A 27529-nucleotide genomic window follows, 5' to 3' on the forward strand; every position below is an offset into this window, starting at 1 on the left:
TCTTATACACCTTGGGTCTTTTCACCACACCCCTGGTCCCAGCAGCCGTGCACCACTCCCTCAGGTGAGCCTCTGCACAACCTCCCTGCATGTCCCCCTTCCACCTATACCACTATCCTTTGTCATTTGAGAATGTCACACACACACACACACACACACACACACACACACACACACACACACACACACACACACACACACACACACAAACACACACACACACACACACACACACACACACACACACACACACACACTCCTGTGCTCACTCTGGAGGGGACACCGCCTGTTCGTCTCTGTTCACCTCCCGGCTGCTGGCTGAGTCTGTGAGCCGTGTCTGTGGTAGCTGCCTGTGCCATGTGTGAGGATCTGGGGCTTTCAAACAGCAGGCCTCCCCATACTCCCTGAATGGCAAATAAGAGCCTTCGATTTAATACACAGTAGACGTTTTTAATGAATCATCTTATGACTAACTTTGAACTGAAAATGACAAGCACATTCTTATAGCACCCCTGTGAGACCGTTTGACATAAAAAAATGGTAAAATTGGTTAGTGATATTGATCATGTCTGTTTATATATTTCACAACGGAAGTTGCACCTTTACTTGGCACTTTAACTGGAACTTATTTTATTATTTCTCCCCACCTATATAAATTAATCCTATGCCTATAACGTCTTAGTTCCTGTGGTGATAAAACTGTCCTCAGAGGATGATAAACTGGTAAAGGAATTGCCAGGGACAGTTAAAGTATAACAATCGTCTGGGCTATGAAGCGGGAACTCCTAATACGAGTTTTTTGTGTCACCAAAATACAGTTTCTGCCCCTTATGCATCCAAAGGAATCATATCGCATTACATAACATAATTTCTAACAGATAATTGTTAACTCTCCTGTAATCAGATACAATAAGGGCAACCAGTCGTTAAATCAAAGGGAAGCTGCTTCAGTTTAGACACACTGTACAGTAGACTGGGATGGGGAGTAATTTCAAATTACATTTGGGATGTCCTCTTATTCAAACAGGGCAGTTGAAAAGGTTTGAGATCATGCAGCACAGTACATCATTTACTGTAACCTGCAATGTGCCTAAAACAATGACTCTCTCACACCGTATGTTTGTGATCTCCTACAACATTTTGATATCCTACTATTTCCTGCAGGTCTTTTAAAAAAAAGCGGATGGGGAGAAAAAAACCAAAAACAATCTTTAACCTGCAGAATACTCCCATAAAGCGATAAATTAGAACTCTCACTCTAAAGCTTGCCATACCACACCACACTTAGTTAACAAAAATATTTTTTACAAACAAGATGATATCACTCTCTCCATGATATTAATATGATATGTTCTCTGATCTGTAAACAGCTGGTTATCTTGCTTTTCCACGATAAGAGAAAGTGCTGAGGATTTCCGCTTGGTGAGCACATTTGGGCTGAATCTTTCACACGTCACAAATTGCAGATGGGAAGCAGTGATCTTGAACAGCCGATCACATTTCCGTGACCATCTGACACCTTCCATTTAGGAAAATAATACTTTCTATCTTAGCATACCCTCTGCAGCAGCCAGCACAAGGAATTATGCCTGGTAGACTTTGCTATGCACAACTTTGGAGCTTCTCCTTGTTTTTGTTTCATTGCGTTGACTAATGAGCATTCTGTAATTGTTTTCTATTCAAGGTAGCAATCATCTCAACAGTTGCTTTTTGTACTGTTCTTTTTTTTTAATATGCCAGTCACTCTGGTGTAATTGTATTACAATTTGAACAATGAGAAATCATGTGGTTATGTATAAGCAATGATGTTACATACTAATTGAAGGTGTGCATTGTTATAGGGGCTTAAAGAGCTTATTAGCGATCATTGTATAACACACTTTTTGTTGACCGGGTCCCTAGGGTTCTATACTTTACTTTTTGAGTGGTGCAACCACTCCAAAGAACAGCCATGTCCCTATGTCTCTATGTCCCTATGTTTAGGGTACCAACAGGGGGCGCTGTTGCACCACTCACTTCAGACAGGTCTGATTTTCCCCAACGAGTTGCCATCCCATGCAGAATGTTTGGCTATTTTCCTTTTTGGCCAAATGTTCACCTATTGTACCCATCACAGGAATGCTAGGGTGCGTGTGGTTAAATAATTAATCATTGGTATCATTGTATAACTCTATCACTAGCAGTTGTTTTGAGAAATCATGTTACAGCCAAAACACATGAATGCTTCATTGTTACAGATATGCCATATTTTAACACAATAACTTGAAACACCTTAATCTCCCGATAAAAGTAGACATTGTATCGGTGTGATATATAACTGATAAATATGAGCCGGTTTAACTGGTACAGAGAGTTGTAAATCACTGTACTGTGATTCTTTGTCTCAACGGGTTTAATTAGTCTAGAAATTCTTCTTATCTGATGACCTCCCCTCCCCGCTCCTCCTCCTTCTCCACACTGCAACAACCTACCACCATAAATGCCCTGCGATCTGAAGACCAGTGGCCTCAGGAGACTGAGTAGCTACAAAGAGCTGAAAGAGTTAGAAATGGTCATTTCATTGCGCTAGAATAGCTCACTCGAGACTTGGGTAATGTCGTACTAATTGAGTGCTGGCAAAGATAACAGTACATGACTCCAAACTGAAATATAGTAAGGTGCTGTAATACTCCTGCATGGGGGGAATTGGTCCTCTATTGAAATGGGTATGCAATATTGTGTGCATGTGCTCAGGTTTGCCAGTCAACACTGTTGTTGTATTTTGCACTCAGTGACAATCATTATTTGAAATGTTGAGTGTCGATTTAATTCATATAATTCTATTAATGCTGAATAAATTACAACTGTAAGTGGGGGGGAGACACAGGAGGGGGGGAGGTGGGGTGTCAAACATTAAGCCATCACAAAAAAACTCTGATGTTATAATTTTATAGATGTTATATGTGTATGGCCTGCTCTTACATGATGGTAGCATGTTTGCTCTATTTCATAGTACATGAACAAACCCATTTATCCCTATCTGTCACTTTATAACTTGTGAGGTATCTGTCATTTCTGGTCCCAGGGGAGCCCCTGTATGTAGGTTTTTGCTCCAATTGAGCTCTTTATTTAATTGACAGTTCACTCCATCCTAATAAGTCATTTTTTTAAAGCAGATTTTGATTGGATTTGCATGAATGTCACTTTGTTTCGTTTGGGTGGGTGTCTAGTCTGTTAACCTGTAGGGGATATATATATACACACACACACACACACACACACACACACACACACACACGTGTGTGTACATAATCATATATATATACCGTATATATACATTCAGGGCTCAAATAATGTAGGCTATTGGTTCCACTTTATGTGTAGGCCTACTTAAGTATGTCAGCGTAAATTCAGAATCAACTTGGATGGGTGATGGGTTTTTGTGCAAGCTCCATCGTTTATTAACATCAAGAAACCTAAAACAATATGGTTTGGATGTAGCAGCTACGAAGTTGATGCTATAGTTAGCTCATGATAAGGTGCTTGATGTAACATCACTATTCTCAGGGCTAACATTTGGCAAAAAGAATAAAATCTACGTGAGCATGTAGATCATCTACTTTTGGTGAATATAATTTAGGGTGAAGCCCTTTGGAATCAACTAATTATAGGGTTTACTTACTGACATCAGAAAATATACTGAGTAGGCGATACATTGTGTTAAAAAAAGGATAGGTATAAGTCACTACTGCTGCTATGCAATGATCCAATCAACTAGATTTTCTGAGTAAAGGTCAATATGATAGTTCACTGGTGTTCAATGTAAGTTTAACTCAATTGAATTGACAGATACCAAGGAGTTAGAAGAACTTGGTGTAGACTTGCATATATCACATATAGTCAAAAGATATATGAAATCTGATTATGTACTGTACTAATAATTGATTAATGTATACGCAAACCTGGCCATTCAAATACATTAACTACAGGCTTCAAACTAAACCCTAGTATGTAGCCATTCTCATATTGTGTTTTCAGGCCTGCAGATAGACCTATAGGCTACTGTCTAACAATGAACTGCTCTGACAAGACCCTAGAGCAAATGAATATGTCATTTGGTAATGAATGACTAAATGACTAACTCTCGTATATGTTATAGTAGGCTACATTAAGTAGAACTTTGTGCATCACTTTTAGTGATTGTGTTAACTGTCTTGTTATGGTTGCTGCCAAGTTCTTTTCACTTTGTGCCATGAAGAAGTGGGGGAACATAGGTTCATTATTTCATTAATGAACCTTAAGTTAATAAAGATTATGTGGGCCTGTGCATAATCACACACATTCCATAATATTCATGTAGATGAAAAAGTAAAGTTTATATAGAGCACCTTCTTTTGAAGGACTAGCAGGAGCAGAATGAGATGAGGGGTTATTTTGGCGATGGAGATTAAGGCAGGGGCTTTTTGTCATTTGTGCGAGACAAGCCATTCATCCATCCAGTTCACAGCCAAAAAAAGGCTGGTCCCAGAAATTAGCAGTTTCAGCTCAGCAGCAAAGTCGTCGGGCTGTGAAGGCGGAGAGAAATTGACTAATTAGCAATGCGCACTAAAACTTGACGGTTCTCTCTATAACAGCGAGGGAAAGACTCGGGTTTTTCTCCCCCCTTTCTCTTTTCTTTCTTCCATAGATGTTTGAAATCGCAGTCATTTACGCTCGACAGTTTTTACAATAGCCTTGAGCCATAATTTTGCGAGTCTCTCCAGCATCCATACCCCTGCATGGTCTCTCTCCACCGGCCATGCACGACCGTTTCTCTCCCCAACCGTGGATTTCCTATTACTCTCGTTACGACTCACTGAGCCCCAGGCCCAAGGATAATGATGTGTTGTTTCTTGGTAGCATAATTTGTCACACGTATATTTCTTCTTCTTCTTCTCTTGCAGAAAGCACAGCTCCCTCTCACACACTCACCACACTTCTTGTTAATTCAGAAGAACAAATGATCAACGTCAACAAATAACGTGAAAATAGTGACTTTATGAGTTGGAGCCAATGATTATTCTGAGGCAACGGCCATAGACTTTAAAGGAAAAGGACATTTCTTTAAAAAAGAAAAGGAGAACAAAGGAAATTCAAGTCACAATATTGGGGACACTTTTCTCTTTTGTCAAGAAACTGAAGTCAGGTAAGTTTGGCTCGTTCTCAGGCAAGCTACTCTCATCATTTAGTTGTGACAGGCGCTTTATAGGGAATGTAGCGACAACGTTTACAGGGACGCTTCGTGTCAAGTTTGCAAACATTTACGCACCGAAATAGATATATTTGACTGTGTCTAAAAGAAGGCATCACACGTGAATAGCAGGCTACACGTTCACATTGATCGAAAGATGCATGTAATGGATAATCGCCGATGTATACTCACGTTGTGCCTAAACTCAGGTAGGCTAAAAACAGATCGCAGCCGCACTGCATGTGATGTGATGATGATGACGGGCTGAGAGAGACAAACTAATTGCTTTTGTATGACTTCCGTGCGTAAATCTGTGGCATGTGTAATGTCCTCGTTGTGTGGGGGTGCAGCAGATAAAGCGAACGATAAGTGTTGGCTGAATGCTGCATATTATCCGTTGCACCGTAGGGGTTGTCTTTTCTCCCCATATCCAACAACTTCACGGAGAGACCGGAGAGAGAAAAGAAGCCCATGCCTGCCTTGCCTGCCTGCCTGCCTGCCTGCCTGCCTGCTGCAGCATCTTTCTCGTATCATCGCATGCTATAGTTTGTTTTGACAGCGCGCTTCAAACCCGCAGACTCGATTTTATAAAACGATCTTGTCTTAGAAAACATGAATAAGAGTGGCACACTGCTGGAACCGCCACGTTTTTGTTTGTTGCTTTACGACCAGAGCTCAAAGTTTAAACGGACTGTGTGGGATGTAGAATCACGCCGGCTGGCATATTATGGCACGATGGTTACTCCATTCATTTGGATGGATGGGCGACATATTCAATATTGCTGTAGGCTAGAACGGCAACTTGTTTGAGAAGTCCCGTCCAAATTAGTGATCTACTAGTGATCAAATCTAGACTATAACAGGCTACTATTCATTAACATTTTGTGTACAAATAAATGAATTGATGTGAATGGCTGGCATGCATGTTTATTTGTTCACAGTCAGGAAGTCATGTCCAGATCGGGTGATAGAACATCCACCTTTGACCCGACACACAGTGACACCCTGCTGCATGGGCTCAATCTCCTATGGAGGAAACAGCTTTTCTGCGATGTGACTCTCACCGCCCAGGGACAGCAGTTCCACTGTCACAAAGCGGTGCTGGCGTCCTGCTCCCAGTACTTCAGGTCCCTCTTCTCCTCTCACCATGTCATCAACAACAACGAGGGGAGCAAAGGAGACCGGGCCAGCAGCGGAACCCCCTCGTCTTCCCCGGACGACAAGATGGTGACCACCGCCAGCTCTCGGCCCATCAGCAACCTGGTGCTCCAGGGCTGCTCGTCCATCGGACTGCGGCTCGTGCTGGAGTACCTGTACACCGCCAACGTGACTCTCTCCCTGGACACGGTGGAGGAGGTGCTCTCGGTCAGCAAGATCCTCAGCGTGCCCCAGATCACCAAGCTCAGCGTGCAGTTCCTCAACGACCAGATCTCCGTGCAGAACTACAAGCAGATCTGCAAGATCGCCGCCCTCCACGGCCTGGACGAGACCAAGAAGCTGGCCAACAAGTACCTGGTGGAGGACGTGCTGCTGCTCAACTTCGAGGAGATGTGCGCCATGCTGGACGCGCTGCCGCCGCCCGTGGAGTCGGAGCTGGCCCTCTTCCAGATGTCTGTGCTGTGGCTGGAGCACGACCGGGAGACGCGCATGCACCGCGCGCCGGACCTCATGAAGCGGCTGCGCTTCGCCCTCATCCCCGCCCCGGAGCTGGTGGAGAGGGTGCAGTCCGTCGACTTCATGAGGACTGACCCCGTGTGCCAGAAGCTGCTGATGGACGCCATGAACTACCACCTGATGCCCTTCCGGCAGCACTGCAGGCAGACTCTGGCCAGCAGGTGAGTCCAGTCCAGCAGCACGCAGAGAGAGAGAAAGCCCCTGACCGACACACAGACAGACAGACAGACAGACAGACAGACAGACAGAAAAAAAAACATGCATGCATACTGCATGACCCCACGGCCCCCCGGCCCCGACACTGACATGCACAGCAGCCTGGATTCCATTGACACATTGTTGGTTCCCAACCTTTTTATACTGTGTTTTATAAGTACCACCTCAGAATATATTTGGCACCATAATATAATGTTAAAATGCAGGAGCATATATACCTGCCCTTTTTGTTCCATTCCTATAAGCCAATAATGCCGCTGCTCTGACGAAACCCTGTCTAATAACTAATCAGCACAGCTGCTGATATTTCTAATGTGATTAATCCGTCCTCAAACATTCTATTAACGGCTAGGTGTGCTGTCATGCTAATTTCAGCGCGGCTGGATGGCCTATTTCAACCAATTGCTTGGTCAGAAGAACTACATGTAGTAAATATAAATATTTCATTCCACTTTTGTCTTTTTTCCTCCTTTTTTGCGACAACTCACTCTTCTGTGTACCACCAGAGGGGGGCTCAAGTACCACCAGTGGTACTAGTACCAGTGGTTGGGAACCTCAAAACAGACCATGTGAGGGTAAAATAGTACTGGATGTATCCTGCTTATCGCCTGCCCACTCTCTTACATCAACAAATCACCCACTTATTCCAGCTATTGGCGATAGTGCCAGTGCAATCCATGATGAGTATAGAGGGTCAGCCAAAGAGGGTTGTGAGGCTCGGCCCAGACGGCTGTGAAGCTGTTCACAGTTCAATTTAGCTGTGTACCAACAGAGACAGTATACCAGGAGGAGCCAAGGGGTTTGAACTACGCTATTGATTGTTTTTGGTAGCAGTTTATGTTCTTTATCAGACCATGCAATGGGGCAATATGGACATTTCCTACATACTACCTGCCGCGACCGTGAGTAAGGCGACTAGGAAACACAGAGGTGAAATGACAGCCGTCGATGCGAAAACATAGTGAAACTGTGCTCTACAACAACTTTGCTTTATGTTTACTTACGTGGCCGGTTAACACTGAGGTTAGGGTTAGAGTTAGTAGTCGGACAACGCGACCAACGCGTTGTCCGACTACCAATGGCGTTGTCCAACGGACAATGGCTGACAACAAACGTCAATATGTAGGAAATGTCCATACTGGCTCCATTCCATTGCATGGTCTTGATAAGACGATCGTTTGGTTTAGCAGAAACTGCTAAACCAAAAGGTTATCACATCTAATTAGCATACTTTACAACTTTTAGATTCTATCACATGTGCCACAGTGATGTATTATTTGGTGAAGACTTGCAATAGAAATAAGCATATAAACTTTCAACAATTAATCTGCGATAGTGTTCATAGAAACGGTTTTAAATGCTGTAAATCAAGTCGTTACCTTTCAACACGATAGTTACGTGGTAATTACCGCATGGATTGGCATGCAATTAAATGAAATGTTACTGCAGTTATTGGTGCTACACAAAGGGACATTTAGCATAGCCAACTGAGTGCGGGCCATGCAATTAAGTGCAGCGCCTCACGTGTGTCACCCCCCCCCCCCCCCCACACACACACACACAAATATGATCCTGGCGGCATTGGGCCCCCCTCTGTGTTTGTCATGATCAGCTCTTTTTAGATCTGATAAGTAGACAGGTGTTGTCACTTCAGCAGGATGACTGATTGACGCTGCTGCAGCTGTCAGGTATGGTACACAGGGGTGGCTCTGGTAAATTGTGAAGCCTGAAATGCCATCAATCACATCAAGGTTGAAATTGAGATTTTTATTGTAAATATTGGTCGGGACATCGTATGAGTGCAAAAAAGTTAACAGTGAATACATAGATAGTATGGTATCAATTCATAAACTGAAATGAAGTGTCTGGAAAGACAACCAACCAGGCTCACTTTTCATGTGTTCATTTGCGTCATCCGAATAACATATCTATTTTCCACATTATATTGTGAATCCAAATGAGAAAGGAATCAAGAATCCTCATTGGTTTCACATGCCACTGTTTCTCTCCTCTCAATTAATCAGTATTATCTATGTCCAGGGGCTCATTTGCATATGAATAACCCCAAAACGCTTCTGAGTGGGCCTATAGTTGCAGAGGATGCACCGAGGGGTGCTATTTAGCCAAGCATTAAAAAGAAAAAAAGAAAAAAAAAAGTTAAAACAGAAAAAGAAAAAGAAATGGTGATATAGCGCATGATAATAATAAAGGCCAAATCTGCCTAATCTTTAGCTGCATATTGTGATGAATTAGTAGCCATTCAGATTTGAGTTGAAATTGGTTATGAACCAGATAATGGTCATTAATCACTTAAACCCTATATTTAAGTTGACCATGGTCCTCCAGTGGCCTATATTTGTTCCACTCCTTTTTTCCACTCTGCAACAAATCTCTTTTGCCGAAAATACCTGATCTACAAGCTCACAATGACAATGCGTTGCAACGTGATGCATTGTGGGCTTGTAGATCTGCTGTTTATTGTAAATTTTAGGGGCGGTAGGGTTCTATGTGGTTAATGTGTCGTAAAAAAACTTCCTAATTTGAAGTTTACAATCTATGGTTGTAGCCCTGCAGCTTAGCATCCTGCAGAATACAGATAACTTAATAATTGAAAAGGTATCTGTCGAGTATAATAACCATTCCAGAAGCAATCGAAATGGGAAGTGGGCTGTTAAGCATTTTCAGTTGAATGTGATGAATTTGATCAATCAATCAATAGATTTCCTATGCTAGTAGCCCTTGATAAAAAACAAGGTTGGTGTTCAAAGTGAATTCATTCATTTATGTGTTCATTACGCCTTCCTTCATTGCATTCATTCATTGAAAGTGTGCTAGGCTTTCAAATACACTGTTGAGCATCCATTCGTTGCATCTAAAAACAGTGGAATGCAGGGTAAATTAATGACAATTAGAGTGTAAAATCAGGTCAAAAGTAGTACACTTGCAGAGTTGAAACCAGATTTGACTTTGTTTTGTGTGACACAGACCAACACTTTACCTCCCCCCCCCCTTTTTTTGACATTACAGAATTCGTTCCAACAAGAGACTGTTATTACTGGCAGGTGGTTTGCCTCCTGGACCTGATCGCCTCCCCAGTAATCTGGTCCAGTACTATGACGACGACAAAAAGACATGGAAGATTCTTACAAGTAAGTAGAAAAGCTCTACTTTTTGTTCTTTTTCACCTGAGGCGTCTTCCATGCATGCACTTCCTTTATGATGAGAAATGGTTGTTCCTATGGCTGGCTTTAACACAGGTTAATTTCCACGGAAAATGAGGGAAGGAGTTCCCTAAATCCTTGAGGTAATGATGTATCACTATCACTTTTAATATAAGTTTTTAATCAGAGCGTGACTCCACACCACGGTGGAGTTTCATGCCTGGGTTCCCTTGTTTTTGCTGAAATATCCTGGCAAGATGCACGGTGAGATTTATTTGAAATCTAATGATCTATTGTGGCAGATATTGGATGCTACCTCAATGGCCTTTACTGGAGGCAGTTTGACCGTCTACACCACAACTGACCAGTAGCCTATAGAGCACCAAAGTCTGACATCAATATTGGTAGAGGGCGCTAATCCACGGGTTCATGTACTTTTTATTTGCATTGTAATCCCCATAGGGGTATTTTAGATCGCCTCATATAAGAACTGTGTTTGAAAAATAAACATGTCATCCCGGGCCGTTTCACTCATATGGATACGAAGAATCAACTGACTGAGAGAAAGCGCTGTTGTTACTGCTACTGAATTAGTTACATTTTCACTTGAAACTGACTGTATCATAAAATATGAGTTACTGACTGTCGCAAACGATACAGAGACACCTCCCTGACAATAACGCAGAGACAGCTTGTTTATTTTTGGACCACAATGCTTATGTGAAATGACTTTAAGATGACCCCATGGTATTCTCCATAGAGAAATTACTTCTGTGAACCAGGGGATGAGCGAGTGACGTCAGGACTTCGGCGCTCTATATGCTAATTAATGTACATAAGGGGCATTTGGGGTTGATTTTGGTCTTATCAGACACAGTTTATGTCATTGGATTAATTCAGCAAAACCATGATTCACATCATATACACGTACACAGCTAGAGGTACAATATAGAAGTCACTCTGACACAATTTCATGAAATTCCACACATGGTGGCATATTACGCAGTGGAGGTGTTTTTGAGGGGCGCTGGCCCCTCCTATGTCCAGCTTTGAGTGTTTGTGTAAACACAAACACTGTGTAGACACAAACATTGAAGACAAAAGTGTGTAGACACAAACATTGAAGACAAAAGTGAGGACGCAAATTGTGTTTGGCCAGAATGAGATGATCACTTCACATGGGTGTGATTTCTTTTAATTTACTGTAGTAGAATATCAGCCTGTGATATTGTTTTCAAGACGTGATGTTGAAGGCAGAGTGTCATAAGGTTCCACTGAAATGTCTTCTAATGATTCTGAAAATAATTTGCTGTCCATGAAGAAAACATCAGATGATATGAACCTTCCTGTGATTTCACAAAGAAGAATCTTATTTTTCTTTATAGCACATGCTTCGAGACACTTGTCTCCCCTTGTCTTCTCTGACCTTTTGAAGCACACCACCACCTATATTCTTGCCATGTTGCAAAAGGTCAAACGAGAGCTGACGGGAAGCCATATTTGTCCTTATTGCATCATTGTCGGTGGTCATATTGAGTTGTTGTCCTTTGTTTTGGTCAGAGCCACATCTCAATAATGTCTTATACCATTCGTACCTATTAGGCATAGGTCCAAATGGCTGTCAGGCGTGACCCTGTGCTCTTTATGTTCCCATTTGGTTCCAACGGTTGTTTCTGGCATTGGCTTTATGTTAGTGTATAAGTGTATTAGTGTATTAGGAGGATATTAATGGTTTCTTCAGCTCTGGTGATCTATATACATACTTGTCATAGACAATACAGGGCAGGGTTTATTTCTGTGCTGGAATCATTAGTTCCTTGGCACTGGGCTGATTCTTTACCTTGGCCAAATTTGTCAGGCTACAGTATGCCGTGCACACATAACACAGCCCGGAGCCCGCTGGTATTTATATTGTCACTTTCTCATTACGCTCACACTCTACGGGTATAAACTGCAACAAGCAAAAGGTCAGTAGGGATTTCCATCACTCAAAAACTAAAAAGTTAACACTCAAATGGTCCGTGTCCGAGTGGAAGGACAAAACTGCAAAATCATCCCCTTAACCCATTTAGGCCTGTCTTCTAAATCCTGACAGTTTTCTGAAACATCTACAGTAGGTTTCTGTATCAGTGGAGCTCAATATTTCATGTCAAGGACCCCAAAATGTATATGTAATTGGCTGCCGACCCCCATCTGAAAATATGTTATTCCAGGAACCCCTCAGAAGCAAAGATTTGAGTTAAAAACGTACACTCTGAAAGAATATATATTCAAAGATTTGCGCCACATTTTCACGATTTAAAAAAAATAGCACGCCTACAAGTTCTTGTAGAGAGCTTGTAGATCTGCTATTATTCAACAGCTAAAGCATAACATAATGCTTAAAACACCAAAAGGGGGTTCCCGTTCAGAATGGGTTAACACATCAGTGACCGTCTGATGTAGCTTCCACACAATGGATGTGGAATAGAAGATTATTAACATTCAATCATAACTTTTCAATGAGGCGAAACCTGAGAGGGACAGCCTTTGATTAAGACATTCATCAACACAATTTAGGAAGAATCTGATCCCTCTTGTCACGTCAGATATCTGCTGCCCTGCCGATTCCAGTGCACCGTTTGCCATCTAGTGTATACCCATGGCTGCATGACGCAACGGAAGACAAAAGACAGACAGGGGGGCTCAGCCACAGTGCTCCACTAAAAGGGGTGATTTACACTTAGTTCCGCGTCGGTGTTGCGCAATGAAAATATACGATCTACAAGCTCACAGCGTGTCGTGCTGCAAACGCGCCGAGAGCTTGCAAATTTTCAGTGTGTGACACAGCACGCATGCAAGCCAAGTCTAAAATAAATCATGCTTAGCTCTCTCTCCTCCCCAGAGCACTCAAAACCGAGCTCGACTTTTAACAATTTAAAATGGACCTCATCTATACAGTAAAGCTGTGGTCTAGAACAAAAGAAATGCTGCGCAGTGGGGTGAAATGCTAATGGTGTTGAGGAGGAAACGTCAGCGCTGGAGCAGCAGTGGTGCATTAGCTGTGGAGGCATTCAAGCGCCCCGGCCGTGCCTCGATGCAGAGGTTTCTGACTCCCTCTAGTGAGCCCGTGAGCTCACTGTAGAATGGAGTGATGGCGTCCATCTCATACATGGGGCCATGATTGTTATGTCCTCCTCCTATAGTATAATACCCCCCCCCGCCGCTCCCCCACACCACCCACAGAACTTAGTAGTAGTGAGGTTATAACCCATTTTGACCTGTGGGGGAACGATTCTACAAATGTCTTCTAAATCCTGACAGTTTTTCTGAAATTGTCGTTCTCAAACATTTTCATGCCAAGGACCCCCAAAAAAATATGTAATCTGCCGCCGACCACCATCTGAAAATATGTTGTTCTAGGGACCCCCCCCCCCAGAAGATTCGCTCTGAAAAGACTCGCTCTGAAAGAAGATAATTCAAAGATTTGCGCCACATTTTGACGATTAAAAACAAATAGCAGATCTACAAGCTACAAGATGAATCTACAAAATTCTAAAATTCATCTCACTTTTCTTGCCGTCACCATTATCAGTGGTAATATCAGTATCATGTACTCAAACGAGAGTGACTAAATTTTATGTCATTTCATTCCACTGCGCATCGCCTAGTAGATTCTATCAACCTCCTTTTACTATTTAGTCGAAGCTAGATGGTACCACTTAGCCTACTGTTCACCTGTATCCCGTCCCGGACACCTGTGGATGCAGGGACAATTGCCCAAATCCTCCCACAGTATATAGTGCAAGATACTCAGTATTATAAACTAGCAATCCGTCCCGTCCCCCCGTCCCCCACCCATGTCTGTATCAGATGGTGTTTAGTATGAGTGCGTGTCAGGAGACATCAAATAAAAAGCCATCCATCCATGTGCTATAATATACTGCTGACTGAATGATAATGTAAATAAGCATGTAAGGGAAAAACTGCAAGTCACGTGGCGCTCTGCCTTTGAGGTGCACTGAAGGCAGGCAACCTAATCCCCTCGTTCAAGATAAAACTATGTTGTGTAGTGTACGCGGTACCAGTACCTGTGTGTGTGTGGGGCTCACCCCTTCCTGTAGAGGAGACCTCCACATGTCAGCCTAGCCCCGGAGTGAGATTGCAGGGAGAGGCCAATTGGAAAGAAATGAGATTCAAGGCTGTCTAATTTTACAGCAACTGTGATCCATCAGGCGGCGGGGAGGTGACAGTGGAAATGACTGATGGAGACAGACAGGTGGGCTTTAACATTCCACTGATTTGTGCTCAAAAGGCGCCGGGCTCCGAGATTTATTGAGTGAACACGATCGTGTTCATTATGACTGTCACCTAAGACCATTTCTCTACGTCTCAATGGGGTCACTTTAAGCAGGAGACAATGGAAGATAGAGGATGGGAACCACACACACACACACACACACACACACACACACACACACACACACACACACACACACACACACACACACACAAAGAAAACATACACAAGGGGAAACTCCTCTGCAAGGGGCCCTAAGTTTAGATATTGGCACCTTCTGCTGGCTGCTATCCCATGCTAACTCACATTGAGCTGTGTGACATACATCAATGTGCAGACTTTGCTCATATAGGGCCTATCATGTTAAGATTAGCTATGATGACTCATCCATTTACAGCAGAGGTGGCTCACATTTCCTATTTATGTATACTTTCAAAATGACTCAACAAGATCTACCCAACAAAAGAAAATATATTATCCCCATTGCTGAAAATAGTTTATGTAACCGACAGGGCTTTGCAACAGCGGCGCTGGTGTTATATAAGATAAATACACTTGGAATGGGAAATGGAATTTGCAGTTTTTTTTTAAACTTTGTAATACTACTGATGCTTGTGCGCAATACTCTTTCTTTTAAAGATATTTTTTATATCTTTTATCTTTTATAAGATATATTTTTTCATTATTTTATAGTAAGCTGACAGGACTTGGATGGGAGCGAGAGATGGGGAGCGACACGCAGCAAAGGTCGTCGGGATCGGGAGTCGAACCCGCGACACGCTGTCAGGCTGGATTAGCAGCCTAGGTGCCCGGAACGCTAGGCCGGCCCGGGCCTTGTGCGCAACACTCTTGACACTGACTTGAAGCTGACTGCCCTTTTTGATCAATCAATAAAATCACCTTAAATCAAGTGGAAGATGCCAAAAATAGTTTTAAAAAATATATATATTTAAATTATATGTGTTACAGGCATGACATGTGGTCTACCTGCACAGCCTTTATGATCTACTGGTAGATCGCAGTCTATACCTTTTGGGCACCCCTGATCTACAGCATTATAAATTCCAGGGAATCTGTGCCTGTCTGTCTGTCTGTCTGTCTGTCTCTCTGTCTGTCTGACCCGTTCATCCGATTGACTTCAAATTTGGAAGATGTGTTGCCGAGAGGTCAAGCCATGGGACCTTTCCAAGCTGCCCCTCGTTCCGAACAGTCATGCGTTCCGAAAGCGTCGCTGTAATCACCAATACTCGGAGCCAACCAGTCGGCCCGTTCTGAATGGGCACGCACTCTGAATGGCCAGGCCCCAAACAGGCATGCCCTCTGAATGGCCATGCCCCAAACAGGCACGCCCTCTGAATGGCCATGCCCCAAACAGGCATGCCCTCTGAATCGCCATGCCCCAAACAGGCACTCACTCTGAATGGCCATGCCCCATACAGACATGCCCTCTGAATGGCCATGCCCCAAACAGGCATGCCCTCTGAATGGCCATGCCCCAAACAGGCATGCCCTCTGAATGGCCATGCCCCAAACAGGCATGCCCTCTGAATGGCCATGCCCCAAACAGGCATGCCCTCTGAATGGCCATGCCCCAAACAGGCATGCCCTCTGAATGGCCATGCCCCAAACAGGCATGCCCTCTGAATGGCCATGCCCCAAACAGGCATGCCCTCTGAATGGCCATGCCCCAAACAGGCACTCACTCTGAATGGCCATGCCCCAAACAGGCATGCCCTCTGAATGGCCATGCCCCAAACAGGCATGCCCTCTGAATGGGCATGCCCCAAACAGGCATGCCCTCTGAATGGCCATGCCCCAAACAGGCATGCCCTCTGAATGGCCATGCCCCAAACAGGCATGCCCTCTGAATGGCCATGCCCCAAACAGGCATGCCCTCTGAATGGCCATGCCCCAGACATGCCCTGAACGGACACGCACGGCCAAACATGCCCCACACACACACTCCAAACCGCCATGCGCCCGAACGGACACTTGCACTAGATAATGACGATACAAAGACGTAAACACAGTCTACATGCAATCCAATAATAGTTTTGGCCACCATTCTACCCAAAGAAAAACATTTTCAATGCCCTTGTGCATTGAAAAGGTATAAAGTCTAATCCTCCGCGATTCTTTTGGACATTGATGAATTAATGCAAATGTCTTGGGGGGGGCCATGCAAGTTGGGAACGATGCAAGTCGGAAATACACACCCCACCCGTTATTATGCAATAGTCCTGTCATTTGATGTACTGGTTTTATCCCAGCTGTCAGCTCCACACGCATCATGTTTTGCTTGGTGCAGCTGCTTTTGTTCTCTGAAGCATACTTCACTCATACTTCACTCATACTTCACTCATACTTCACTCATGCTTCACTCATACTTCACTCATGCTTCACTCATACTTCACTCATACGTCACTCATACTTCACTCATGCTTCACTTATACTTCACTCATGCTTCACTCATACTTCACTCATACTTCACTCATACTTCACTCATACTTCACTCATATTTCACTCATGCTTCACTCATGCTTCACTCATACTTCACTCATACTTCACTCATGCTTCACTCATACTTCACTCATGCTTCACTCATGCTTCACTCATGCTTCACTCATGCTTCACTCATACTTCACTCATACTTCACTCATATTTCACTCATGCTTCACTCATGCTTCACTCATACTTCACTCATACTTCACTCATGCTTCACTCATACTTCACTCATGCTTCACTCATACTTCACTCATACTTCACTCATGCTTCACTCATGCTTCACTCATGCTTCACTCATATTTCACTCATGCTTCACTCATGCTTCACTCATGCTTCACTCATACTTCACTCATACTTCACTCATACTTCACTCATACTTCACTCATACTTCACTCATATTTCACTCATACTTCACTCAAACTTCACTCATGCTTCACTCATGCTTCACTCATGCTTCACTCATACTTCACTCATACTTGACTCATGCTTCACTCATGCTTCACTCATACTTCACTCATATTTCACTCATGCTTCACTCATGCTTCACTCATGCTTCACTCATACTTCACTCATACTTCACTCATACTTCACTCATACTTCACTCATGCTTCACTCATATTTCACTCATGCTTCACTCATATTTCACTCATGCTTCACTCATACTTCACTCATACTTCACTCATACTTCACTCATATTTCACTCATACTTCACTCATACTTCACTCATACTTCACTCATACTTCACTCATGCTTCACTCATGCTTCACTCATACTTCACTCATATTTCACTCATACTTCACACATACTTCACTCATGCTTCACTCATGAGCACAGATTTCATACTATGTGTACTATAGAGCTTCGCAGCCCCGCCCCCTCCCGAGGACCAGAAGTGAATTCCCTGTTCATTTTCCTCATAGACTTTTCAAAAAGTATTTATATAAAAGACGTTTACACCGCGGACAAAGCCAACTCGAGTTGTGACGACAAATGACAGTAAACACAATGTTTTGGGGCCGATCAAATAATTTGTAAAAGAAGAAAAACATGGCAGGATATAGAACGCTTTTTGTTTTGTTTTTCTTCTTACAAATTATTTGATCAGCGAAAAACGTTGTGTTTATTGTCATGATGTGTCACAACTCCAGTTGGCTTTGTCCATGGCATAATCGTCTTTAAATAAATACTTTTTGAAAAGTCTATGAGGAAAATTAATGAGAAATTCACTTCTGGTTCTAGCGTCGTCATGAAAGGGGGAGGGACTGCGACATTCTATTGGCTATGAAAACGTGACGCAAAGCTCAGCCAGTCTCACATGCCATTTTTAAATGCTGCATTCATGGTTTTATGATAAATAAATGGAAGCTTGCACGGCATCTGAGTTATGCCCGGGACAGACAGACACACACGTACAGATTTCGTGAATTATTAGAATGGGAATTATTTAGACATTGGCACCTTCTGCTGGCGGTTATCCCATACTTGTCGCACTGACTATTAAAGAAAATATTGAAACATTCGGGTCCTTAGTTGACTGTCATGTCAACCTATGTGTGATATCTCCTCAGGGTAGAGTGGCTGCATGGTAACCACAAGGTTGCCAGTTTGAACCCGGGCTCCCCCAGAGTTAGTGTTGAAGTGTCCTTGAGCAAGACACTGAACCGCAAATTGCTCCTGGTGTGCTGGTTGGTGCCTTGCATGGTTTCCGCTGCCATCGGTGTATGAATGTGTGTGTGAATGGGTGAATGTAATGCACAATCTATGTAAAGCGCCTTGGATAAAGGCGCTATATAAATGCACCATTTACTATTACCACTATTGCTGCAAGCACACATAGTACAATGTACACATCCATAGTTGTGGGGAATGGAAATGATACAAAGAGATAGCTGCTGATAGGTTATAGAATTTTTAGTATCGTGTTATTTGACAACAATGTATATACTTTATATATGCGCTTATACAGTATACTGAATGTATTTGTACTAGTGTGAACTCCATGTCAAACCGTTTAGAAGACAATTGAAACGGCTGAAAAATAAATGCCATAAAAAACAGCATAAATTCTGTCGTGCTGTAGATGGAGACAAAATAAAGAAACTAATTTTTTATTGACCCTTTACACGAGAACGCACACTTTATGAAAACGCTATAATGTCGCTAGGTGGCGGTAACAGGCTGCCAAATAGACCAGGCAGTCACCCACGTTCAAGAAGAAGAACCAAGTAGCCCCCCCTTCACGCAACCCTATCAGGGTTTTGAATGACGCTTCCAGAACACAACATGGTTGTGGCCGTCGCTCGCTGCCTGCTTTCTACCAGGGGGGCAGTCAGACAGATATTTTGTGAAGCCTGAAACTCCTGAAAGTTCATATAATGGCCTGTTGTGGCGCTGTCATTGGACCCAGAAAAACCCATAGCCCCATAGAAGTCCATGTATTTGGGCCCAACTTCACCTAGACTGTATTACCTTAATAAACATGGTCATGAATACTTTCTGCTTCCAGTCACTAGTTTAAAGTCTAATTTCTAATGTCATAATATTCTTTTTGGAAAATTATGGTCCCATTAATTAAAAAAATGACCATAAAGTCGCGCATGTTCTGAGGGGCGTGGCTACCGTTACAGTCTATGATCGGGATTCCCCTCCCACTCGAGTAAAAAAAAAAACCAACGGAGAAGAAGGGGGGAAGTCCCGCCTCGTGTCTGGGCCAGCCAATGGCCAGCTGGGCCAAAACGGAGCCAGCCAATGGCCAGCTGGGCCCAAACGGATCTAGAAAGATGGCGACTTACAGTGCAGGAATAACAGGCTTCATTTTACGTCCATGTTAGACCCGGGGAACGCTTTGTCCATATTTCTTTACAGTCTATGCTTTCTACGCATCGAGGTGACAGACAGGCTGACAGGCAGCCCAGAGAATGCAGGCAAAGCACGCCACGGGATGGTTATATATATTTTATAATACATTAGGCTACATAAACGCTGCTGCCTGCCTGCATTTCATTTACATCATGGTTTTGCATTCACCATCGCTGATGAGCGGCACTTGTTAGGAGGGAGGCTTGTTCATTGTAGGAACTAATAAACATATGTGTTGTGAGCCAACGTGAGCCATGATGTCATATTGTTTTGCGGATTCACCGTTTTGCCTGTTTATATGGAGACCATAGGAAACAGCGTTCTCAAAGATTTCCACTCTGGGAGGTGGTTTCACTTTGTTGCGTTTTCACCTCCTGAAAACGCTGTTCTAGTCTAAACGGACACCAGCAAACGATGCTTTATTTTGCTGTTTCCTATGAATACTGCTCTTGTGTAAAGACCACCTTAGTTCTGTCCATGGGCTTGAGGTTGCTGCTAAGTGACATAATTTGTGTTTGTTTTCTTTCCAGTTATGCCATACAACAGCGCTCATCACTGTGTGGTTGAGGTGGAGAACTTCCTAGTGCTGATGGGTGGAGAGGACCAATGGAACCCCAACGGTAATACATACCATACTACACTACCCAGAAACACATCTTCACACTTAATACACACTCTAATATGCCGCAGTCACATGGACTGGAGTCACACCAGATGTCATTTCTTGGGGTCTAGTTGGACTAGTAGTAACAATAAAGAAATTGCCGTAAAAGTTTGTAAAAAAAACAACAACACATATTTAGCCACTTGCCCCCCTGTCAGAAATCGCTAAAACAAAAGAAAGCAGCAAATGAAAATAAATAAATAACACTCATGTTTTACTTTCTCTAATAACAACCTAAAACAAACAAAGTTGTCCTTTAAATAAAGGATAAATAAATAAGTAAAATAAAAATCTAATCTAAATACTTGTTTAGTAAAGAACCTTGAACAAAGAATTGTATTTTATTTTATTGTATACGTTACATAGCCTACTGTAGTGTTTAATATACAATGAATTATATTTTTTGAAAATATTGAAAACTGAGCTTATTATGTTTCTTTTACAGGAAAACACAGCACTAATTTTGTCAGCCGTTATGATCCCAGATTCAACAGCTGGATACAATTGCCACCTATGCAGGAGAGGTAAATTATCAATGGAATAATTGTATTGCTATTTGTATTCATATTCTTATTCTGACTATCTGCATTTGATCTACTAGTAGTAGCAGATCCAGTTTAAAATGGAATCTACACTGTTGAAGAGGCTTAGTGCAAGTACAAGAATTTCACTGACAGTATGTTGCAACCAACTGCATTGTATGTGCAAGTAACAAATAAACAAATTGAAATACAAACTTAAATACAAAGTTAATTGATAATTAATAATCCTAGTAATGATTCATAACTTTTCAACCTATCTTCATATAATAGGTCCTCACTAATAATCATGATAAAATGGCATGATTTCTTTCTACTCGGTCTGTGTCTCATAGGAGAGCTGTGGTCAGTTTAGAAACCGTCCTCCAGTGACATCATCATTAGGCAGTTTTTTTTTAAACAAGATTCTTTTACAAAAATGGTAGATTTTCATTATCGTGAGAACGAGAACGATGGCTTCAATTTTCGCATTGCAACTTTTCAGGACGAGAAAGCCTGCAGTTTCTATTAGCTTGTATTCCCCATCGATGATGTCACTGGAGGACGGTTTCTGAACTGCCCACTTTCATGATTACAAGTAAGACGCGCAAACGCGGGAAGCGAACGCAGCTCGTGTGTGTGTGGTTGTGTGTGTGTGTGTGTGTGTGTGTGCTACAGCTGCGCCCTGTGTGTGTGTGTGTGTGTGTGTGTGTGTGTGTGTGCTACAGCTGCGCCCTCTGGTGGCGGGCGGGTGGTGTAACAGCGTGACACACACACACACACACACAGACATTCAGCCCTTGCTGTCATAGTAAGTGGCTCACTGCGTTCGCAATTAGTGAGGACCTATTATATGAAGATAGGCTGAAAAGTGGTGAAGTGGTCCTTTAACTGTATTTCCCCCCAAAATAGAATCCGTAGTTCACTTCAAATCTGTCCACCGCAAACAATTCCCATCTCACAGACACATCTGTTGATAAGTATTCAATGAATCTGTCATCGTTGGTGTAATGATGATGTCTGCTTTGACACCTCCTCCTCCTCCTTCCTCAGGAGAGCCAGTTTCTTTGCCTGCCGCCTGGATAAGCACCTGTTTGTGATTGGTGGAAGGAACGAGGCGGGCTACCTCTCCAGCGTTGAGTCCTACAACCTGGAGACTAACGAGTGGAAATACGTGTCATCGCTGCCTCAGCCCCTGGCCGCCCATGCGGGAGCAGTGCACAATGGGAAGATTTACATCTCAGGTCAGGACAAATCCTCTGCCACTCCTCAGTGTAACCCCCTCTGCTCGTCTAGAGTTGCCTTTAGGAATTCTGCTGCAAAGCAACATTGAAATCAGTGTTGTTTTCGCCGACTAAAACTTAAGACGAAAAATGTTCGTCGACTACCTTTTTTCCCTGACGAAAACTACATGGAAACCATATGAGAACTAAGCTATGATGACTAAAACTAAGACTAAATATACTGACAATTTCGTCAACAAATAAAAACTGGTCTAAAAGGGACTAGTGGACAAGAGATCCAGTATAAGTCATTTTACAATTGGTTGCATGCTGAAAATAGCAGATCTACAAGCTCACAACGCATCGCGCTGCGACGCCGTCGTAAAGTCATTACGAATCTGGCATCAAGGCCCGCCAAAATGCATTTTAGTCGTCTAAATCAACTGTAGATTTAGTCGACTAAAATCTGAAACTAGACTAACACTAAAACATTCCGGGTGACTAAAATGTGGCTAAAACTAAATGGAAGCTATTCAAGATACTATGACTAAAACTAAAATCAAAATGTCCTGCCAAAAACAACACTGATTGAAATATACATTTTAAAAAATTAAACCTTCCATTTACCCAGTGTAGGTAGGCTGAGCACCACCAGTGCTCTTTTTCAGCAGTCTTATACTGTTGGCCACTTGAGCAGCTCAGTGCCTTGCTCAAGGACACTTCAGCGGTGCTGGGGGAGGAGTGGTGGCCATTCACTTCCCCCGCCGGTCCGGGGGATCGAACCAGATACCTTTTAGTCACAAATGTGCTCCTCTAACCTTTAACCCATTTAGGCCTGACCTCAAAATTTAAAAGAATTCTTCTAAATCCTCCAGTTTTCTGAAATAAATATTTTCACGATTTAAAAAAAATAGCAGACCTACAAGCTCGTAGCGCGCCACTCGGTGGCGCGCTATGAGCTTGTAGATCTGCTATTTTTCAATAGCTAAATTATAACATAATGTTTAAAACACCAAAACACGTACTGTGCCTCCACCGTTCATTTTGTAAAAATGAAGAACAACTTCACCTTCTAGCGGTTACAAACCAATGATTTTTATGTTGAATACAAAGAGGAAGAAGCACTGCCGTGGCCCGTGTGTGGTTATAAAAACTGTAAACAGGTGCTCGTTGGCGAGGGTCCAATAATGGAGAAAGGAAAGGAGGTCCAAGGCACTCTGTTGTATATCAGGCATAAAAGGCCTTTATTTAAATGGCATCAGCTCGGACAAGAGCATTAAAAAAATCCAGAAGGTTTCTCTCTGGAGCAACTGTTTCAATCTGTCACAACCTCTCACAGTTTTAGGGATGATTTATATACTGTAGCAATCATTTTTTAAAGAGCTTGGATTGGTGTGATGAGCCTCTTTGAAGTCGATTTAATTATTTTCAGGGTCATATCTGCCGATGCCGATTCTGACTGATTCTGATATTATACAGAGGACCACAATGGAAACAAGCCTATAGGGCCCCTATAGGGGCTTGGCCCAAAGCCTGTTAATTGTTATATTTAGTAAGTGTGACCCAAGTGCACAGCAAGAGAGGAGGCGTTGTTCAGATGTTGTTCAGGTTTATTCACAAAAGGTAATAGGGAAAGGAGTGGGGTAGTAGAAGGTCGGTGGTTGGCCAAACTCAGCATGGGAATCCAAACACATACATGTTGACATGTGAAGCTCTGGCGTGGAATGAAGGGCAGACTGGGTTCTTGTAGAGGCAGTGCTTGATTGCAGGATGGAAGACAGGTGCAGAGGATTGGTGCAGGACAGCAGGTGTGCTGAGTAGAGCCATGGAGTAGTCAGTGAGGGGGGAGTGGCTAAGCAGTGGTTGCATGTGAAGGTGAGGAGGAGTGAGCATTAATAAAGTATTAAATCAATCAATAAATAGCCTATACTCTTTTCCAAGTGTCTGTTTTCACAACTGAATGACTACTGAATGAGATGAGTACAACATTTTAATGTAGAAAAAGAAATGTTTATTTTTACTTAATATTACTTAAGATTTTACATCATATTTGATTTGGCTTTTGTTCTAGGCTAGAGGTACTACATTTTTCATGTAAAAAGAATTAGCTGGTAAAAAAACCCCATTAAATAATCTGTATTCTTTTGAGGCTGTTCCGATACCGATATGGCATTTTTTTATGGCCGATATGACCTATTCCGATTATGCTACCGATTAATCGTGCATCCCTAGTAATATTCCCAGTAATATATTCCCAGTTTGTATCGCGTACTTGTGTTCTGCCAGTCTGTCTTTTAGTCTGCGCTTAGTGCGTGGAGCATGTACAGTAAGTTATGTATGGCTATAAATCTGGACTGATCATATACAGAGTACTTACTGGCTGTTAAGCTCAAGATACTCTCTAGGTAAGCAACGTTTCAAGAAATGCAAGAATATTCTGCAGTGACATTTCCCCTTTAAAGTGGCAGATATCTCGCTATAAATGAAACTGTAAGGATACCTTTACAACTGTCAGAGAGTCCTGTAAAGCCTTTCTTTAATATGACAGACATCCTGGTATTATTGATCAATTAGAAGTATTAGTTTGCTACACCTACAGTTAAAAAAACTCTTAAAAGTTACATTAACACGGACGATTTTACTGTGTACTTGTTGCAGGTGGAGTACACAATGGGGAGTATGTGTCCTGGCTCTACTGCTATGACCCCATAATGGACGTGTGGGCCAGGAAACAGGACATGAACACAAAGCGTGCCATTCATGCCCTAGCTGGCATGAATGACCGTCTCTATGCTATCGGGGGAAACCATTTGAAAGGTAAGGACTAGTGTTTCTCTCCGGTACTGTGTAGAAAAACAGGTCCAGATCAATTATTTGTGGAATCATAATATAAAAGCGATGCCGCGCCATCATTGAAAGACAGTGATGGCCAACCTTATCCCTAAACTTCTTTGCCTTTTTTTTTTTTTTTTACTATTTTGCAAAACATTTTTTAATAGTTTAAATGGCCAGTCGTGGCAATGTAGATTGCCTAGTTGAACTATTCAAAAATGTTTTTCAAAATAGTAAAAAAGGCAAAGAAAATGGAGCCCTCACTACCTGGATGCCAATTCCGAACCTCTGCCCTCATCAGAACCAATCATGATAGCAGTCAGGATGACATCCACATAATCAGAATGGGCAGCCTGCTTTTGGGTCACCCAATATGTAAACTAAAGCCTAGCTACAGATTATATCCATTATGATACATCACGCAAATCAGTACGCAACTATCTCTATGTGATCAACACGTATCTGTCTGATCTTCCACAATCCATCCTGAATGGCTAAGAGATTGCCTTCCAACTTTGCAGGATTAGTCGGTTTTGAACAAAATGCCTCAAATCATGAACACAACATGCGATTTCTATGAAATTTCGCAGGCACATTCCCACTAGGCCGAGGAAGGCCAGTTACTTTTTTGGAGCTGTGCCTAACCGTTCCAAATGACGCACGCACGCACGCACGCACGCACGCACGCACGCACACACACACACACACACACACACACACACACACACACACACACCAGGAAGGAGGGGTAATTACAACCCTGTGTTTAAGTCAGGTCAATTTGTGTTTTGACTGGAGGCTGACTTATTTAAAACACATTTTTGTAATACTCCTTCAGATTTGATCCAAATTTCACGCAAATGGTCCACATGATCTCTATAGTGGTGTGATCAACACAGATATGTTAGGTTTTTCATATTCCATCCTGATTGGCTACAATTTACATCTAAAGTTTTCACAACTGGCAAATCGTGAACGCAGCGTCTGATTGTGGTGAAACTGTGCACGCACATTCCCACCAGGCTGAGGAAGAAATGCCACTTGACATTTTTTAAATGAGCCTCATGAGGGCTATAAGAGGCCCAGTCGCGTCTTTACCTATAACTGCACCGATCTGCGTAAAGGTTTGCCTTATTATAGCCCCACCAGTAGACATATTTCTTTCCAAACAAATGTTCCTGATCTGGTGGAGATCGAACAGCACTTTTTCTGGTTGTAGCAGATTGAAAGGACACAAACACATGTATAGCAATAACGGTTTTCTCTTTTTTTCTTCCTCCCCACCGTTTCTCCCAGGGTTCTCCCACTTAGACGTGATGCTGGTAGAGTGCTATGACCCTAAGGCAGACCAGTGGAACATCCTCCAGACGCCTATACTGGAAGGCCGCAGTGGACCCGGCTGTACCATTCTGGACGACAGCATCTTTTTAGTGGGCGGCTATAGCTGGAGCATGGTAAGTTCCCACACTCGTAATTATTTGGGATGTCCCCCGATACACTTATTTTGTTCCCGAACCGCCCCCGTTACCACAATTTCTGAGTTAGCCGATACCGAATACTGATAACAGTGTTGTGATCTCGTGTTGTGTTTATAGCTATCTAGCTATAATATCTCGTGTTGTGTTTATAGCTATCTAGCGATATATCTCATGTGCACTTGCAGTTTGGGCAATTCGAAAGCAAACTCCACATGCCCCAACATTTTATTTACCTGCCATAGTGTCAACCCCTTACCCCCCCTGTGTCGATTGGTGGTTAGACTGGCATATATCTCTAATTATTATCTATTGTTGCTGTTGCTCAGAAACCTTGTGGCTCCATATTTCATCTTTTTATGAATGCCTGCCTTAGTTAGCTGTATGATAGCAATGAGAACAACTGCTCTACAAGCTTGTATACGTAGATCTGTTATATTCGCTATATTTGAATATGTTGATGGGGATGCCAGGTTGAAAGCGGTGAAGTCTGTCTGTGGGTTTTATAAATTATTTAGGCCTACCCATGAAAACTACAAGATCGTGTGACTTAAATAACTACATTGGATCCATGTGAACACAGGCTTTTTTCCCCTCTTTCCTGAAAAGTTTTAGTCATCACAAGGTTTCCGCCCGACATACTTGGCTGTTTCCTCTGTACAGTTACATTAGTATTTTATTCTGTACGCTGAAATGATCAAAACAATAGTGTGACGACTCCAAATCATTGTTTTTTTAGGGGGCCTACAAGTCTTCGACCATCTGCTACAGCCCAGAGAAAGGCTCGTGGACGGAGCTGGAGGGAGAGGCTGCGGAGCCGTTAGCAGGCCCCGCTTGCTCCACCGTCATACTGCCCGCCTGCCTCCCGTTTAACAAATGACAACTAACCAGAACGACAGGCGGCGACACAGAGG

The 27529-nt window shown here is 42.8% G+C and overlaps 1 protein-coding gene across 1 annotated transcript; it reads left to right on the forward strand.

The window, feature by feature from the left end:
• On the forward strand, window positions 1–27529 carry klhl14 (kelch-like family member 14). The gene is made up of 10 exons (XM_083781480.1): window positions 1–64; window positions 4923–5164; window positions 6151–7044; window positions 10127–10248; window positions 20434–20523; window positions 21013–21091; window positions 22139–22329; window positions 24967–25125; window positions 26437–26594; window positions 27355–27529. Exons 3-10 carry the CDS (start codon window positions 6161–6163, stop codon window positions 27493–27495), a joined length of 1824 nt encoding a protein of 607 aa, XP_083637606.1. The 5' UTR covers window positions 1–64; window positions 4923–5164; window positions 6151–6160; the 3' UTR covers window positions 27496–27529.

This window comes from Protomyctophum parallelum (assembly GCF_964188405.1).
Source record: "Protomyctophum parallelum genome assembly, chromosome: 14".
NCBI lineage: Eukaryota > Metazoa > Chordata > Actinopteri > Myctophiformes > Myctophidae > Protomyctophum > Protomyctophum parallelum.

Bases quoted from the DNA above. Each gene is read 5' to 3' on its own strand.
- klhl14 (XM_083781480.1), top strand. From the start codon at position 6,161: ATGTCCAGATCGGGTGATAGAACATCCACCTTTGACCCGACACACAGT. The intron at 7,045-10,126 runs GTGAGTCCAGTC...TTGACATTACAG, and splicing joins AGGCAGACTCTGGCCAGCAG to AATTCGTTCCAACAAGAGAC. The intron at 21,092-22,138 runs GTAAATTATCAA...CTCCTTCCTCAG, and splicing joins TTGCCACCTATGCAGGAGAG to GAGAGCCAGTTTCTTTGCCT.